Genomic DNA, 15,871 nt, shown 5'->3' with positions numbered 1-15,871 from the left:
CGGATGAGTCGGCACGTATTCTAATACTCTCATAAAATATAGTTTAATAAATTATTTTGAATTTTTTTCTTCTAAATATTCCACTCCTATATTTGCATCTACTTCCGTAAAAACTCAATCATAATATCTATATTTAGAGCTCTGTGCCGCGCACCGTTATAACACTAATTTATATAATACTAGTTGATAACCCGTGCCAAGCACGGGTTTGACTAAAATTTTAAAATTTATTATTTATTGGAAGAGTAATGTCTTTTTTTAATTACGCTATCATATTTTTATTATACCTATTTAAATTATTGTTTTAAATGACATTTGAATTATTGTTATTTAATATAAGATTTTATATATTAAAATTTGATCCTATTTTAAATTTATTTCATAACAATATAAGTTCCTATTCAATGGAGTCCATAAATTAAAAGTGTCGTAGTCCAAAATTATTTAAAAATATTTGGAGTTTATGTTCTACAATATAATCGTTGCAATCAAAACATAAAACAATTATTTTATAAATCACTAAACACTATATATGTTCTAAAATGTAACTCATAAGTAGAATAATGATCTTAATGATTGTTAATGTTGAAAGATGTTAATGATTAATTGATAATTATATTTAAAACTACTTAATGATGATAAATTACATATAAAATTTGAATAATTAAAAATATTATTTAGACTTAATTGCAAGAAGATGGCCTCAACTTTTATTTTTCTCACAAAAATGGCTCAGATATTTTTCTAAGCAGATGATTGCATTCCGTCTAAATTAGTCTAAAAAATATTGTTTATTTATATTTTTGGGCCATTTTTGTGTTAAAAAAACATTGTTCGATCATCATATTGTAATTAAATCATAAATTGAATACACTCATGTGTTTAAAGAAAATAGTTAGGCCTTCACACTATCCGATTTTATATTTGGGTCACTTTTGTGCCAGAAAAAAATAGTTGAGATCCTCCTGCAGTTAAGTCTATTATTTATGACTAAACTAAAATATTATGATTGGTACTTATTACGGCTTAAATGCGGATTTTATGGAACTTAACTCTAACAATATGTTTTATTTTAGTAAAATTACTATGTTGTTTGATGATTTTTAAATTGTGAAAATAATATTCAAGATCAACACATATAAGTTCGTTTATAGCGTCTTTAATCTTGAATAAAAATTCAAAATTTTAATTCGCAATTATTTTATTCATTTAATAGACAAACATTATATATAATTCTAGTTGGAGTTTTTGCAGATCTAACCGTGGTGTTGCAGTTGTTTGATAAACTAATATTGTAGTTTGACAAAGTTAATTAACTTTCCAAAATTAATTTGATATCAAATATTTTGACATATGTGTTTCTATTTTTTTATTATATGCTGCAATATGAACAATGGCTTCATTTTTTTTAAGTTTCCATTTGTCAATTCAGTGTTACAACCGCCTTATTCGTCTTTATCGCAATCTTCTGAAGAGCACTGAATGATAATAATTATTATTATTATTACAGCCAAATAAAAAAATTATATGATGATAACCAAATTAAAGTTATTTTATAAAATAAATTATTTGAGTTTTAAAATTTAAAATTAGTAGCTTTGTTAACTGTCATTTTGTTGGTGTGATAATCATTATATTACAAAAATTCTGATCATACATGAAAGTATTCTCATAGTTATATGATAATAATAATTATTATTTAAAAATATATGATAATAACCAAATTTTGGTAATTTGATATTTAGTATTTTGATGATATTGATTCTGCTTATTGATAAAACTATATATGAATATTATATTAATATCAATATAAACTCCTTATTTATTTGAACTCTGAAGCATGATAAAAGATTTACAGAGTTGTTGCGTATATTAAATTATTTGAGTTTTAAAAAACTAAAAAAAGAATTTTGTTGATAATATTGTTTTAATAGTGAGATAATTGTTAAATAAAAAATAATATGATGATAGCCAGATTTTGATATAAAAATTTATAGAACTGTTTTATAAGTTAAATTGTTAGCGATTTAACTGTGCGGATAGGATAAATGTTATATTATAAAATCCTAAACACTATAGAAGCCTTTTTATATAATTAAATAATAATTATAAAATCTTAACTAATATTGAAATTTTTAATAATAAAATCCGAATCAATATAGAAGTCTTTCCATAATTGTATAATAACAATTATAAAATCCTAAAAATATATAATAGTAACTATAGAATCCTAACAATATGAATTTTTTTTCATAATTCTATAATGATTATTGTTATTAAATAAAAAAATTATATAACATTGTCCTAATCAATATTGAAGTCTTTAATAATAAAATTTTAATTAATACATAAGTCTTTCATTGTCCTAATGAATATTAAAGTCTTTAATAATAAAATTCTATTCAATATAGAAGTCTTTTGTAGTATTTTAATAATGATTATAAAATCCTAATCAATGTGAAAGTGACCAAATTTTGGTACTTTTGGTACCGATGTTCCACCGAAATGTGGTTTCGCTTATTAATAAAGGGTATTGATTTATACGTCTGTGTGACTACCACCGAAAAAGAATAACAGAATTTCTACGACATCTATAAGGTTGATTCCATGAATTTTCCGGGAGGATGAGGATTACGAAATCTTTAATTGTCATGTTTTTGTCAATTTTGTACGGGATATAAGGCAATACCAGTCATGTATGAAGTTGATTACACACTGCATTTCACGCATAACAATTTATTACAACAACTTCTGAGGAAAGGGTAGCTACTAATATTGCTTAAAGTTACGCAGGACAATCACATACCACCATGAATGTGGAATTCCACATTCAACTTTTCCTAAATTTGGGTATGGCCAGGAGATGCTCTGCCCTTGGCAATGACAAACCGAATGCTTCATCCATATTTAACTCGTCCGGTGAAATGCCGAAAGGTAGCTCCCAATCAAAGCTGTGTACCAACTGAGCAACCACCAATTTGATGTTTATTAAGCCCAAGTGCATGCCCGGACAACCTCTCCGGCCTGAACCAAACGGTATAAGTTGAAAACTTTCCCCCCGGAGATCTATGTCAGTACCCGCAAATCTCTCAGGAAGGAATTCTTCAACATTTTCCGACCAAATCCCAGGATCTCGTCCTATGCCCCAATTGTTAATAATTAGACGCGAATTCTTCTCTATGTAATATCCATCTATCACAATGTCCTCCATTGACTCATGAGGAACTAACAGTGGTGCCACCGGATGGAGTCTCAAGGCTTCCTTGACCACCATGTCTAGGTACTCAAGTTTATCCAGATGTGATTCTTCCACAACTTCGCAATTTACTATGATATTAATTTCTTCTTGAAGTCGTTTCATCACGCTTGGATGTCGGATGAGTTCTGACATGATCCATTCAATCGCAGTTTGGGAGGTATCAATGGCTCCGAAAATCATGTCCAGGATAATTGCTTTGGTGATCGATCGGTCAATGGTCTCCGCTAATTGCTGGTGAGTACTTGTAGGATTGTTCTTCAAAGCTAGCATGACATCAACAAAATCCCTATCAAGCTTTGTATCGTCATTTCTAGCTTTTTCTTCATGATCATCGATGATCGTTTCCAGGATTTTATCAAATGCCTTAGCAGTCACTCTGGAGCGTCGAGTTAATCCCTGATAACAACAATTACATTAAAGATTTAAAGATCAGGGTCCCTGATAATTAAGTGGGTGTTTGGCACGGACTTATAAGCCCGGCTTCTGAATTATAAGTTCGAAGCACTTATTTGTACCGTTTGTGTAAAAAGTCAAGAATTACTTAAAAAAAGCTACGAATACTAGCTTTTGTCTCACGGCTTCTACTTATTTCCCAAACACTTTTATCACTTATAAGTCTTAACTTGCTTCTAACTTCTACTTCACTTTTTTACTTTAAGCAATAAACACTTTTTTTAAGTTCACCCAAACGGCCCCGTCGATAAATAGAAAAGTATAGTTTTACAGTTATTGATACCTGGAGATCAAATGCCCCTAAAAATGGGACATAATCTGCAACATTGAAGGCTCCAGCAATCTCTGCCAGCTCATGTATGATCTTACTCAAATCAAACCGATCATCTCTGCTCTTCCCAAACAACATCCGACAAGTCATGTCTTCTATCAGACGCGCGACCTTCTCGCTAAAATCCACCACCTCACCGGCCCTGGCTGCCACTTTCAGGGACTCCACTAGCAAGCCCAGCTCCTCCCTTCTCAGCCTAGCCATAGAATCAATTTTCGCGACACTAAGAAGCTCCATTGTGCAAAACTTTCTCACGCTGCGCCAGTACGAACCATATTTCGAGAATGCCATTCCTTTGCTGCCATAAGATAAGTACTCGGCGGCCTGGGCATTAGGCCGGCTCGCAAAAACCGTGTCGTGAGTCCTGAGAAAGAGCTCGGCAGCCGAAGGCGACGACACTATAATTGTGGGAACAGATCCGAGGCGGATCGACATTATGGGACCGTATTTTTGTGACAACTTGTAGAGGCTGCGGTGAGGGAGTTTTCCTAGCATGTGGAGGTGACCGATGACCGGTAGACCTATTGGCCCGGGTGGTTGTCTGCGGCCGTGTTGGCGAACCATGGTTCGGCACTGCAGGATGAACCACCACAAGGATCCGGCGCTTACTATAAGCAATGCAAAATCTGTGGGAGACATGTTGAAGAGCTGTGAAAGTGTTGCTACTTGTTTCTTGTCAAAGAAAGGTGCTGCACCTGCAAATGCATTATCACAATATGCGTATATATATATTGAGCTATAGCCTCTCTCTCTGCTAATCTTAAATTTACTGGTATAAATTGCTAGTGATCAGTAAAATAGTTTAAAATTTTCGTTACTTCCATTATTTCATTCTAATTATTTTAATTAAAAATCTAATACATATTCATTCTATTTAGGAGTCGTTTGGTTCATGGATTTATGGAATGTATGAGGTTTGTCTAAAGAAAAACAAAATCTGAAACCCAGCCTTAAACCTCCATGGTATGAGTTGTTTTTGATACCCAAGTGGGGAGGTGGGTATGAAATGGAAGTATGAGATACATTTATTTTTTATTTTTTCCGTCTCTATTTAAGTAATGAAATATTAATGTTTGATACAAAACTCAATCAATGATGCAAAAATATATGACAATAATAATTTTATTAATATTTTTAATTAATATAATTTAATAATTTATTTTTTACAAAAAATGATATATGTTGATTCTTCATAGAGCTAGCATGACATCAACACAGTTGCTCCCCAACTTTAAATCTTGACCACTTTCTTATCAATAGAAATTTTATCATCGATTACTCTGATAAACTACTCATCAATTATATTAATAAAGGAAAGGATGATATGTTATGTAATTTTCTATATATATAATATGATTTAATAAAAAATGAATTTTATTAATATGATTTATTTCAAAAAAAAAATGAATTTTGAATGAAAAAAATGAAAATAAAATGAATATCTAAAAAAATTATTCAGACTTTACATTTATATTTTTTGTTAGGAAATTAAAATAAACTAATGTCCATAAATCATGCAAGAAATTAGAATGCAGATCCAAAATCAAAATGACATATATTTATATCTAACTTATCTCCATTTTTTTAAATCTATTTTATTGATTGGATTATTTTAAATAAATTTCCCATGCATGAATGATTGTTAAATCATTTTACTAAATTATAATTAAACAATTTACATTAATCATATCCGAACAAGTCAACTTTATACGGTTTGTCTACTCCCTCTGTCCCATTTAATTGTATACGTTTCTTTTCAACTGCTCGACACGCATTTCAATGCTCTTATAAAACATAGTTCCATAACTTATTTTTGAGATTTTCTTTTTCTGAATAAAAATATAGCATCCAAACTTTAATTCAGAAAAAGAAAATTTTAAAAATAAATTACACAACTACACTTTACAGGAGCATTAAAGTCCGTGCCGCATCCCCGTCCCCCAATGTATACTACTCAGGGGGACGGAGGGAGTATCTTTGAAAATGTAATCTATGATCGTTCTATTATCATCTTTCATTTTTTTTTGACGGAAAAAGTATTCCATTTATCATTCAAATCAGCCAACAATACAGGAATTAAATTGATAGAAAAATATCTCCCATCAAACACTCGAGCTGAAAATCATCTGGTATTTAAATGTAGACACATAACACCTAGAAGAACGAAAAGTTGAAAATATGAAAAACAAATCCACAGTTAACGTTGTCAACATGACACGGATAAGATTGATCTTGCCCTGTCATAAATTTTGTTTTAACTAGGAACTGCAATAATTCTTTGGAAGAAAAATATGCAGTAGTGGAAAAATACAAAAATGTTGTCATAAGTGGAATGTAAGCGAACCAGAAATTGAAATGTCAAAGTGTAAAGAACCAATTAATATATATAGATATTTACTGGCCCTCCCTAAATACAGATTTATAATATTTAAGTGATTTTTGATTATTTAAATTGATGAAATTTATGTGTATTATATGATTCGAAGAGTTAAACAAATTTTTTCACTAAAACATGTAACTAATCTATTTATATATTTGAGCACGATTGGATAGCCCAAGTGGTTAAGGGCTTATCCTCTGTTGGCCCAGGTCCTGGGTTCGACTCTGGCTCAAAAAAAAAAAAAATCTATTTATATATTTTTTAATTTATTAATATAATAAATAAATAATTTTAATATTTAATCAAATATCGATCAGTTTGATATTTTAAATTTTAAAATTAAAAACAGATGCGATTGATAATTAAGAAGGGAGGGAGTTGATAAAACACTGCAGTCCGCACATAACAATTTATCAAAACAACTCCTCACAAGAGGGTAGCTACTCATTCTGCTTAAAGTTACACAGGACAATCACACATACCACCATGAATGTGGAATTCAACTTTTCCTAAATTTGGGTATGGCCAGGAGATGCTCTGCCCTTGGCAATGACAAACCGAATGTTTCATCCATATTTAACTCGTCGGGTGAAATCCCCAAAGGTAGCTCCCAATCGAAGCTGTGTACTAACTGAGCAACCACCAATTTGATGTTTATTAGTCCCAAGTGTATACCTGGACAGCCTCTCCGGCCTGAACCAAATGGTATAAGCTGAAAACTTTTCCCCCGGAGATCTATGTCAGTACCCGCAAATCTCTCAGGAATGAATTCTTCCACATTTTCAGACCAAATCCTTGGATCTCGTCCAATGCCCCAACCATTAATGATCACACGCGAATTCTTCTCTATGTAATATCCATCGATCACAATGTCCTCCATCGACTCATGAGGAACTAACAGGGGTCCCACCGGATGAAGTCTCAAGGCTTCCTTGACCACCATGTCTAGGTACTCAAGTTTATCCAGATGTGATTCTTCCACAAGTTCGCCATCTACTATGACACTAATTTCTTCTTGAAGTCGTTTCATCACTTTTGGATGTCGGAGGAGTTCTGACATGATCCATTCTATCGCGGTGTGGGAGGTATCAATGGCTCCGAAAATCATATCCAAGATAATGGCTTTGGTAATTGATCTATCGATGATCTGCGCTAATTGCTGGTGAGTACTTGTAGGATTGTTCTTCAGAGCTAGCATGACATCAACAAAATCCTTATCAAGCTCTGTATCGTCATTTCCAGCTTTTTGTTCATGATCATCAATGATAGTCTCTAAGATTTTATCAAATGCCTTAGCAGCAACTCTGAGGCGTCGAGTTAATCCCTGACGAAAACAATTAAATTAAAGATCAGGGTCCTTGAGTTACCTGCAGAGGAAACAGGTTCTGCCTGCAATTTTAATATTTTATCTTGTTCGTGACGGACCCAAATCATATACTCTGTTTGCCTAATTACGTGATGCCCATATTTTATTAGCAAGTGTGAGAGTTCTTCTCCAAATCAATCCATTTTTAAAGAGAAACCCGTGGAAGTTATCTTTTCTTTTCTCGATTAATAATTCATTAAATTTTCTTTTCACTTCTCTCCGTTTCTCTCCTATTTTAAACCCGAGAGCCCACCGTAACAATGAGATCTCAAGTATAGCTCCCACCGTAACAATGAGATCTCAAGTATATTCCCTCCGACCCGCTAGGTTCTTTACGCTGGCGGACGGAGGGCTTCACACGCATTTTAAGACTTCCGTTAAGTATAATTGGATATAAATTATGTAAATATGCTTAATGAGAGCCCTAAAATGCATGTCGAGATTACGTTCGATGATATAAAGAATCTGGTGGACGGAGGGAGCAGTTTTATACTAGTAATTGATACCTGGAGATCAAATGCCCCTAAAAATGGGACATAGTCCGCAAGATTGAAGGCTCCAGTAACCTCTGCCAGCTCATGTATGATCTTACTCAAGTCAAACCGATCATCTCTGCTCTTCCCAAACAACATTCGGCAAGTCATGTCTTCTATCAGACGCGCCACCTTCTCGCTAAAATCCACAACCTCACCGGTCCTGGCCGCCACTTTCAGGGACTGCACCAGCAAGCCCAGTTCCTCCCTTCTCAGCCTAGCCATAGAATCAATTTTCGCGACACTAAGAAGCTCCATTGTGCAAAACTTCCTCACGCTACGCCAATACGAACCATATTTCGAGAATGCCAAACCTTTGCTGCCATAGGATAAGTACTCGGCGGCCTGGGCATTAGGCCTGCTAGCGAAAACCGTGTCGTGAGTCCTGAGAAAGAGCTCAGCAGCCGAGGGCGACGACACTATAATTGTGGGAACAGATCCGAGGCGGATCGACATTATGGGACCATATTTTTGTGACAACTTGTAGAGGCTGCGGTGAGGGAGTTTTCCTAGCATGTGGAGGTGACCGATGACCGGTAAACCTATTGGCCCGGGTGGTTGCCTGCGGCCGCGGTGTCGAACCATGGTTCGGCATCGCAGGATGAACCACCCCAAGGCTCCGGCGGTTACTATAAGCAACGCAAAATCTGTGGGAGACATGTTGAAGAGTTGTGAATGTGTGGCATAAGATTACCGGATCCTGATATTTTTCATATCTATATAAAGTCAAATTTGTACAATTTGTTTAGTTGTGACATTTTTATTGCTCGGTCCCCGTCTGCTGGCATTTAAACCCACGTGGTAAATTGAAAATGATGTATGAAGATATCGAATCTGCGTGAATCTGAGTGAACAGCGGATTCACAGCTAACCTCATCAACATGTTAAGAGTAAGATTGCCTCAGAGCATCTGCAGTGAGCCAGTTACGGTGATAGATTAAATTCTGAGCATAAAATATTATATAAAATTTGTTGAATATTTAATATATTTTATTTTAATAATTATTATTATATTGATTAATTATAATTTAAATCTAAAATATTGTAATGTTTTTATATTCTTATAAATAAAATATATTATTTTAAGATTTTAATTAATAATAACGTGACATTTGCTATCGGTTTTATAAATATTGATTAAAATTATGGACAAGGGAGAGGGTTGAAATGTGATATCTTCATGGGATTATTTCTATTTTCTCAAATACGATAACTCATCTTTAGTTAAGGAATTTTCATAACCGGAATTGTTGTTAATCCTCATAGCAATTATAATTTTGATGCTATATAATTATATAAATTCAAAATTTATCTAAATTGCGTATTTTATTTTTATGTAAATTTTGTTATAAGTACTAATAAGTGCCGAACATTAGGATAATGGAATTTCAAAGTGTCAAAATAATATTAATAAAAGAACAAGTCATATAATATATAGATTCAATTTAACTTATTTAATTTTTAAAAGATGATCATTTATTTCCCAAAAAATACGTAATTATATTTTTATTTAAAAAGATAAGTGTCTTCTTTTTGAGAATAAGAAATGTTGAATATTTATTTAACATTTATTATTAAAAATTTTCATATAAATATAAATTCTATTCCCTACGTACGCTCATTGGACAATTACTAAGCTTTTTTGTTTCAAATATATATAAAGAGATGCACGTGTTTAAGCCTTTATAATTATTGCTACTTAAGAGTTAAACTTAAGTGCCAGAATTCATATTATGTATTTATCCTTTGTCAGACACACTTGAAATTATATATTTTTATTTTTTTTTATCAATTAGAGTCCATTAATTATTTAAAATATCACATCTAGAATTACTTTAACTCATTAGTCTAATTACTCACTCACCTTCTTTGCAATATTTACCTAATTGATACTTAAAGTACAGTAATAGATATCGGATCTAATCTTATTCTGATATTTGATGTTATTTTTGAGATGGGTGTTAGAATAATATTTACATTTTTTTTGAAGAAATAATATTTACATTTAAAATGAGTCCTAGGATGTATATATTTTTATTGAGTTGGTTAAAATAATTTTCTTAAAAAACATCCCATAAAATTTCAAATAAATAGATCTTAGTTAAAAATGTTCCAATTTATATGCCTTATTAGATTAATTAAAATAACTTTTTTAATACCAGGCACACCAAAGGATGTATCCAACCTGGACAAGTTCAGATCCACTTAAACAATCGATGAAAAATGGGTTGCATGCGGCGTAAAATTAATCAATCATGCAGCATCATCTTAGAAAAGAGCAATGAAAATCTTTAGAAAAATTATCCAATATCTCCCAACTTCAGCATTGCAAAAACAATTCAGGTACAACACTTTATCAAAAGTAGTAACCAACGTTGTGACCACATGCTCATCTAGATACAATATCTAGGTACAATATGGTCGAACACTTCCTACATTATTCATGATTACCAACTATAGTCGAGAACACATGATAATCCAAACTCATTAGTTTGGAGAAGCTGGTGGAAAACCTCACTTCTTTGGAGCTAGAAAATGCACCCGATTAAGCGGATACTCTTTTCCAGCTATCCAAACTCCTGACGGCGACCAGTTGATGTCTTCCCATTCAAGATTATCCTCCAACACCTGTGTATGAGCATAGGTATCAATGTATAAGGCACATGAGAATAAATAAAATGATTCCCGACCCAAATCTAGACATCCTAAAAATAAAACGATATGATCTGATACTTGGGCAGATGGTGTCCCGTTCGATCCGGATCATTTTACAAGCCGTGGAAACTATGAAAGAGAAGATTATAAGACATAGATGTTTGCAATTACATACCTCCACATTTTCAAGAGGGAGGGGGATTCCTAGAGAAAGCATCAACTCCTGGGGAAGGGGCTTCTTACAACGAGACCATCGAAAGAGATCAATGCTCTCAGACTCAGCTATATTTGCAGGATCTTTTGTTTCTCTCTTGACCACCTTTTCCTTAACAAAGCAGAGCTCATATCTGCAGCCACATAAAGATGGGAAGTTGAAAACCCCTACTTATACGTTTATACTTATAGTTACAGACTAACATGTAAGGTATCTTATTTTTAAAGTTTATACTTATAGTTGCATACAAACATTTAAGGTACCTTATTTTTAAAGTTGGTTATGTGTGTGTGTGTGTGTGTGTACACTGTGAGTGTGAGGTTCTAATTGTACTACTAACTTCACGAGCCTGAAAAATTCTTTAATTAGAAGATTCACGAAGTACACAATTAAACAATATTCATAATTGTATCATCAGTTTGTTACATTAGATGAATTTAACATATATATACTGTCTGGATTACAAATATATGAAACATAATTATCATAACTTTCTGCATCAACCAGGTTCCAAAGTAATAATACAAAAGATATAATTTAATTCTAAAAGATAAAAACTCTAGTCAAATAGATAGAAATCTACCTGCAAGCATGATTTTCCAAATACAGAACTTCTCCCATTTTCAAGCGGGCTGATGTAAAGAGGGGCTTTTCCAGACCTCTATCAGCAACAGCGTTGATACTGTACATGATCCTGGAAGGTGAAGGCGAAAATGAAAATGTAGAGACAGAAAAATTGCTAAATAATATTGCTAAATTTAGGAGGGTCCAGATCATACCAAGGCTCATTACAGAGGTTGAATTGTATCATAACTTCCTGTGCAAATCTTTGCTGCTTTGATGCATTCTGCAGCAACAAAAAAAAGAAAAAATAACTTCACAGCAGCTGGCATTATAAATCAAATATATATACCACCTGTTCTGGTTCATAATTATTAGTTGACCAAACTACCATAGCCACTCTCCAAAATCACATAAAGGAAAGGTTAATTAGAATGATCCCAATCACAAAAGATCAACAGATTCAAATCTTTTGAATCAGCTAAAACAATAAATTTGATAATTAAAAAAAGATTAAACAACCAAGGGTTCCACACAACCAACAACAATGTTAAACATGGAAACAACATGTATATAGGACATAATAATACACTTAAATATTGATATTACCGCAGCTGCAGCTCTTGTAGTCATTGTCTTCTCCACAACCATTGGCGCGAGTGTAGGCTCAATAGGGGAGGTACATGGATCAAGATTAATGGTTCCACCTCCTCTCTGGAATACAAGACATGGCAAGCAGACAAATATTAAAACCATCTTAGTATGAATAACATATTAACCAGATTAAAGTGTTCATTTTACCTTAATGATGCAACAGCTCTCAACTCGGTAACTGCATTCAGTAGGAGCTCCCCAGGCACGTGAACGAATATCGTTCCTCAGTGAAGACAAGTAGCCTAGAACAATGTCCAAAATATATGTTCGTAATAAGAAAAGAAGCACAACCAAATAATGGTTAAAAATTAAATCAACAAAAAACTATGGATATGGAGCTGTTATTGCAACTAAATCTAGGCTGTGTAGTTATATTTAAGCAACTTATTTCACCAAAGTTTTTAAAGCAGACAAATAACTTAATTACTTTCCGGTAACTGCTAGGGTTACGGTTGTATTTAATTATAAGATACCACATCAATGGTTACCAAAAGAGCTCTTAACTTAAGAGCAAATATCTAGATGATCATGTGGTTACAACCTTGCTTACTACTTTCATCTGGGCATATGTTTCAGCTGCTAGTTCAGTATACAAAAAAAGAATAAAAGCTGGCTATTGCTGCTAATTATGCAAGGAACACTGGCACAATGGCATCCAATTTCGGAAATTCAATGATTATGGACTTACATTTTTGAGGAGGTAAGAGTCGGATCACAGCTCGTAACTCCTGCAAAGCAGATGGGGGAGGAGAAGCAGTTGTGCGACAGTAGCCCAAGTGCATAAGGACTGAAAATACAAAAGCAACACTCATAAATGCCACGATCATTAATACCCGTGCAGTCCACACAAACATGTTTTGTTCTCACACAACATACCAGCAACAATATCAGAATCATCGGTGTATATGTCAGTCCCCCATAGCCGGTTACCTCTAACCTGCAGGAACAAAAAATACTCAAAAAACTTCTGATACACTGCCATACATACATGAACCAAAAGAAAGAAAAGAAAACCACTGTATGCTTCTTCACTGTTTTTATCTTTTGCTGCAGGAGTTTATCCATCAGGTTTAGTGATCCTCTGATGCTCACAAAAGTATAACAAATTTACCTGGCGATTTGTTGCTGTGACATGCTCAGCTGGTATCCGCATTTCTAGAGTAACACCATTCTCAAAGCTTTCCGAAGATTTATTAGCTTGGGAGGATACAAATTCCTTCCATGCTTTTAACAGATCTTGTAAACATTCGCCAACTTTATACATAACAACAGATTTTCCTGAAACAGTAACCAAAAACTTAAAATCATTTAAACTAAGATACAATTATATGTGCATCTGTATATTATCATCAGAATAACAATCATCTATATCATTAATAATGATTCAGAGGAGGATGAATATTGGGGAAATTAGAAATATTAACAGCTAATTAGACACCAATAATGATTAACCTTATCAATTAGTAATTGCATGTATACCATCTTTTAAGATCCTGAGGTTTCATAAGCCAATTGCATTTTAGTTAGTCATCTTAGATGTTCATTAACAAGTAATTAACCTCTTAAATATAATATATGATAGTAATATGAGCAGTTCGAAACATAATTTATTTTCATAAAAGAGTCCATGAGGATTAAGACAGTCATAAAACAAAACTGAGGGATCATTTTCTATGCCTCCCCCATTGCTATTAGTACAATTTGGTCATTTGACCAATGTAAAACCCTAGCTTCTGAAAGCAACCCAGTGCTAAATTTTTAATTAAACTAATTTACTTCATTAATCTAAGTTTACTTTTCGCACCAAGAATACTCTCCGGCTAATAAAGTAGTACTAAATGTGCTATTTTTTTATTTGTGCAAGTATTTTTTTGCTACTACTGTGGGATCAAGATGACCTAAAACAATACTTAGTTCTTAAGAGATATAAATTAATTGGAAAAACCTATAACTTTGCATTTCTTTTTCCTAGATCTAGATTTTTGCCTAAAAATTAATCTCGATCTGTATTGTATTGAGAGCATGCTAATCATCAAAATCTTTTTGTTCAGACTAATAGATTCCATTGACCATATAGATAAAGATCGAGGATTCACATAGATTACGCAGTAGGTATTTTACAACTAATGTAGTAAAGTATGAGCAATTCCCACCGGTAATGACAAATTACAGCTTACCTTCAGACCTGAAAAGGAAATAAAAGAAGAAATATCAATTACACAACTTTAGGCACTTCATAAAGATTATTAAATTTCACATAGCATGTAGAATTACAATCATTTTACAGCAATGAGTATAAAGTATATCATAAACTATAATAACTAAATCAAGAACTAGAAAATCAAGATAAGTGAATAATATGTATATATACCCTTCAATTTCTTGAGCAGCAGCACCATCCAGCCTTTGGGGATTGTTCCTAGGGCTTGACATTTTTAATTTGGGTTTACTTAGACTGTGACTAGCTAGCAGAGATGTGATAAAAGGGTGAATGTGATAAAAAGATGGATGCTCACTGAAAGTGAGGGTATATGTGGGCCATGTTATGTTTTGTAGCTAGGGAGCTCAATTATAATAATAATATGGGCCATGTTATGTTTTGTAGCTAGGGAGCTCAATTATAATAATAATATGGGCTGGTTGTGTAATGTAAAGGAGGTCCCCACTTATTTCTGTTGACAAGAAGTTGCCTTATAATTATATGGGCTTTTGGATTTTGTTTTATGGGCCCCAATAAAATATTAATGGATATGAAATAAGATATCTAATGGTCTAGTCCAATTTTAAAGTTTTGAAAATGTTACCAACAATGCTTAGTTCTTAAAAACACAGATTAATGGGAGAAATCTATAACTTTGCAATAATTTCCTAGATCTAGATTTTTGCCTAAAAACTATTTCTCGATATGCTATTCATCAAAATATTTTTCTATTCAGATTGATAGATTCTATTAATCATAATGGAGGATTCATATTGATTACACAATCGTTCACAAGTAAGTATTTTATAACTATGGCCACTAAAGCAGGAGCGACCTGAAAAAGAAATAAGAGAAGAATTATCAATCACGCACTTCATAGAGATGATTGAATTTCACAATAAAGCATGTAGAATTATTATACCGCAATGAGTATAAGGTATATCATAAACTATAATAACTAAATCAAGAACTAGAATATCAAGATAAGATAAGCGAGTAACATATATATACACTTCAATTTCCTGAGCTGCTCCGTCTAGCCTTTGGGGACTGTTTCTAGGGCTTGACATTTTCAATTTGAGTTTACTTGCAATGTGGATGTAAACGGCAGATAGCACACGGAAAATGAGGGTATATGCAGGCGCTGCAAAGATTTATAGCTCAGGAGCTCAGATATAATAATAATATGGATCGTTTGTGTAATGAAAAGGGTTTGTCTCCACTTATTTCTCAAAAAAAGAAGTTGCTTTATATTTATTTGGGAT

General features: G+C 33.0%; 3 protein-coding genes across 3 annotated transcripts; all 3 read right to left on the bottom strand.

Moving 5' to 3' along the window:
* Window positions 1-2,631: 2,631 nt before the first annotated feature.
* Window positions 2,632-4,740, bottom strand: LOC108227961 (cytochrome P450 CYP736A12). Its single transcript, XM_017403372.2, has 2 exons — window positions 3,996-4,740; window positions 2,632-3,655 (listed from the first exon to the last, which is right to left on the bottom strand). Exons 1-2 carry the CDS (start codon window positions 4,680-4,682, stop codon window positions 2,831-2,833), a joined length of 1,512 nt encoding a protein of 503 aa, XP_017258861.1. The 5' UTR covers window positions 4,683-4,740; the 3' UTR covers window positions 2,632-2,830.
* A 2,042-nt stretch (window positions 4,741-6,782) lies between these two features.
* Window positions 6,783-9,056, bottom strand: LOC108227960 (cytochrome P450 CYP736A12-like). Its single transcript, XM_017403371.2, has 2 exons — window positions 8,296-9,056; window positions 6,783-7,747 (listed from the first exon to the last, which is right to left on the bottom strand). The coding sequence occupies exons 1-2, from the start codon at window positions 8,980-8,982 to the stop codon at window positions 6,923-6,925; spliced, it is 1,512 nt and encodes a 503-aa protein (XP_017258860.1). The 5' UTR covers window positions 8,983-9,056; the 3' UTR covers window positions 6,783-6,922.
* Window positions 9,057-10,639: 1,583 nt separating this feature from the next.
* Window positions 10,640-14,839, bottom strand: LOC108226362 (uncharacterized). The gene is made up of 11 exons (XM_017401304.2): window positions 14,778-14,839; window positions 14,584-14,591; window positions 13,518-13,684; window positions 13,283-13,343; window positions 13,095-13,193; window positions 12,554-12,648; window positions 12,362-12,466; window positions 11,971-12,038; window positions 11,775-11,885; window positions 11,153-11,324; window positions 10,640-10,950 (listed from the first exon to the last, which is right to left on the bottom strand). Exons 1-11 carry the CDS (start codon window positions 14,837-14,839, stop codon window positions 10,837-10,839), a joined length of 1,062 nt encoding a protein of 353 aa, XP_017256793.1. The 3' UTR covers window positions 10,640-10,836.
* Between the last annotated feature and the right edge of the window lie 1,032 nt (window positions 14,840-15,871).

The sequence above is a fragment of the Daucus carota genome, chromosome 6, assembly GCF_001625215.2.
Source record: "Daucus carota subsp. sativus chromosome 6, DH1 v3.0, whole genome shotgun sequence".
Classification (NCBI taxonomy): Eukaryota; Viridiplantae; Streptophyta; class Magnoliopsida; order Apiales; family Apiaceae; genus Daucus; species Daucus carota.
This window is presented reverse-complemented; position numbering and strand designations above follow the sequence as displayed.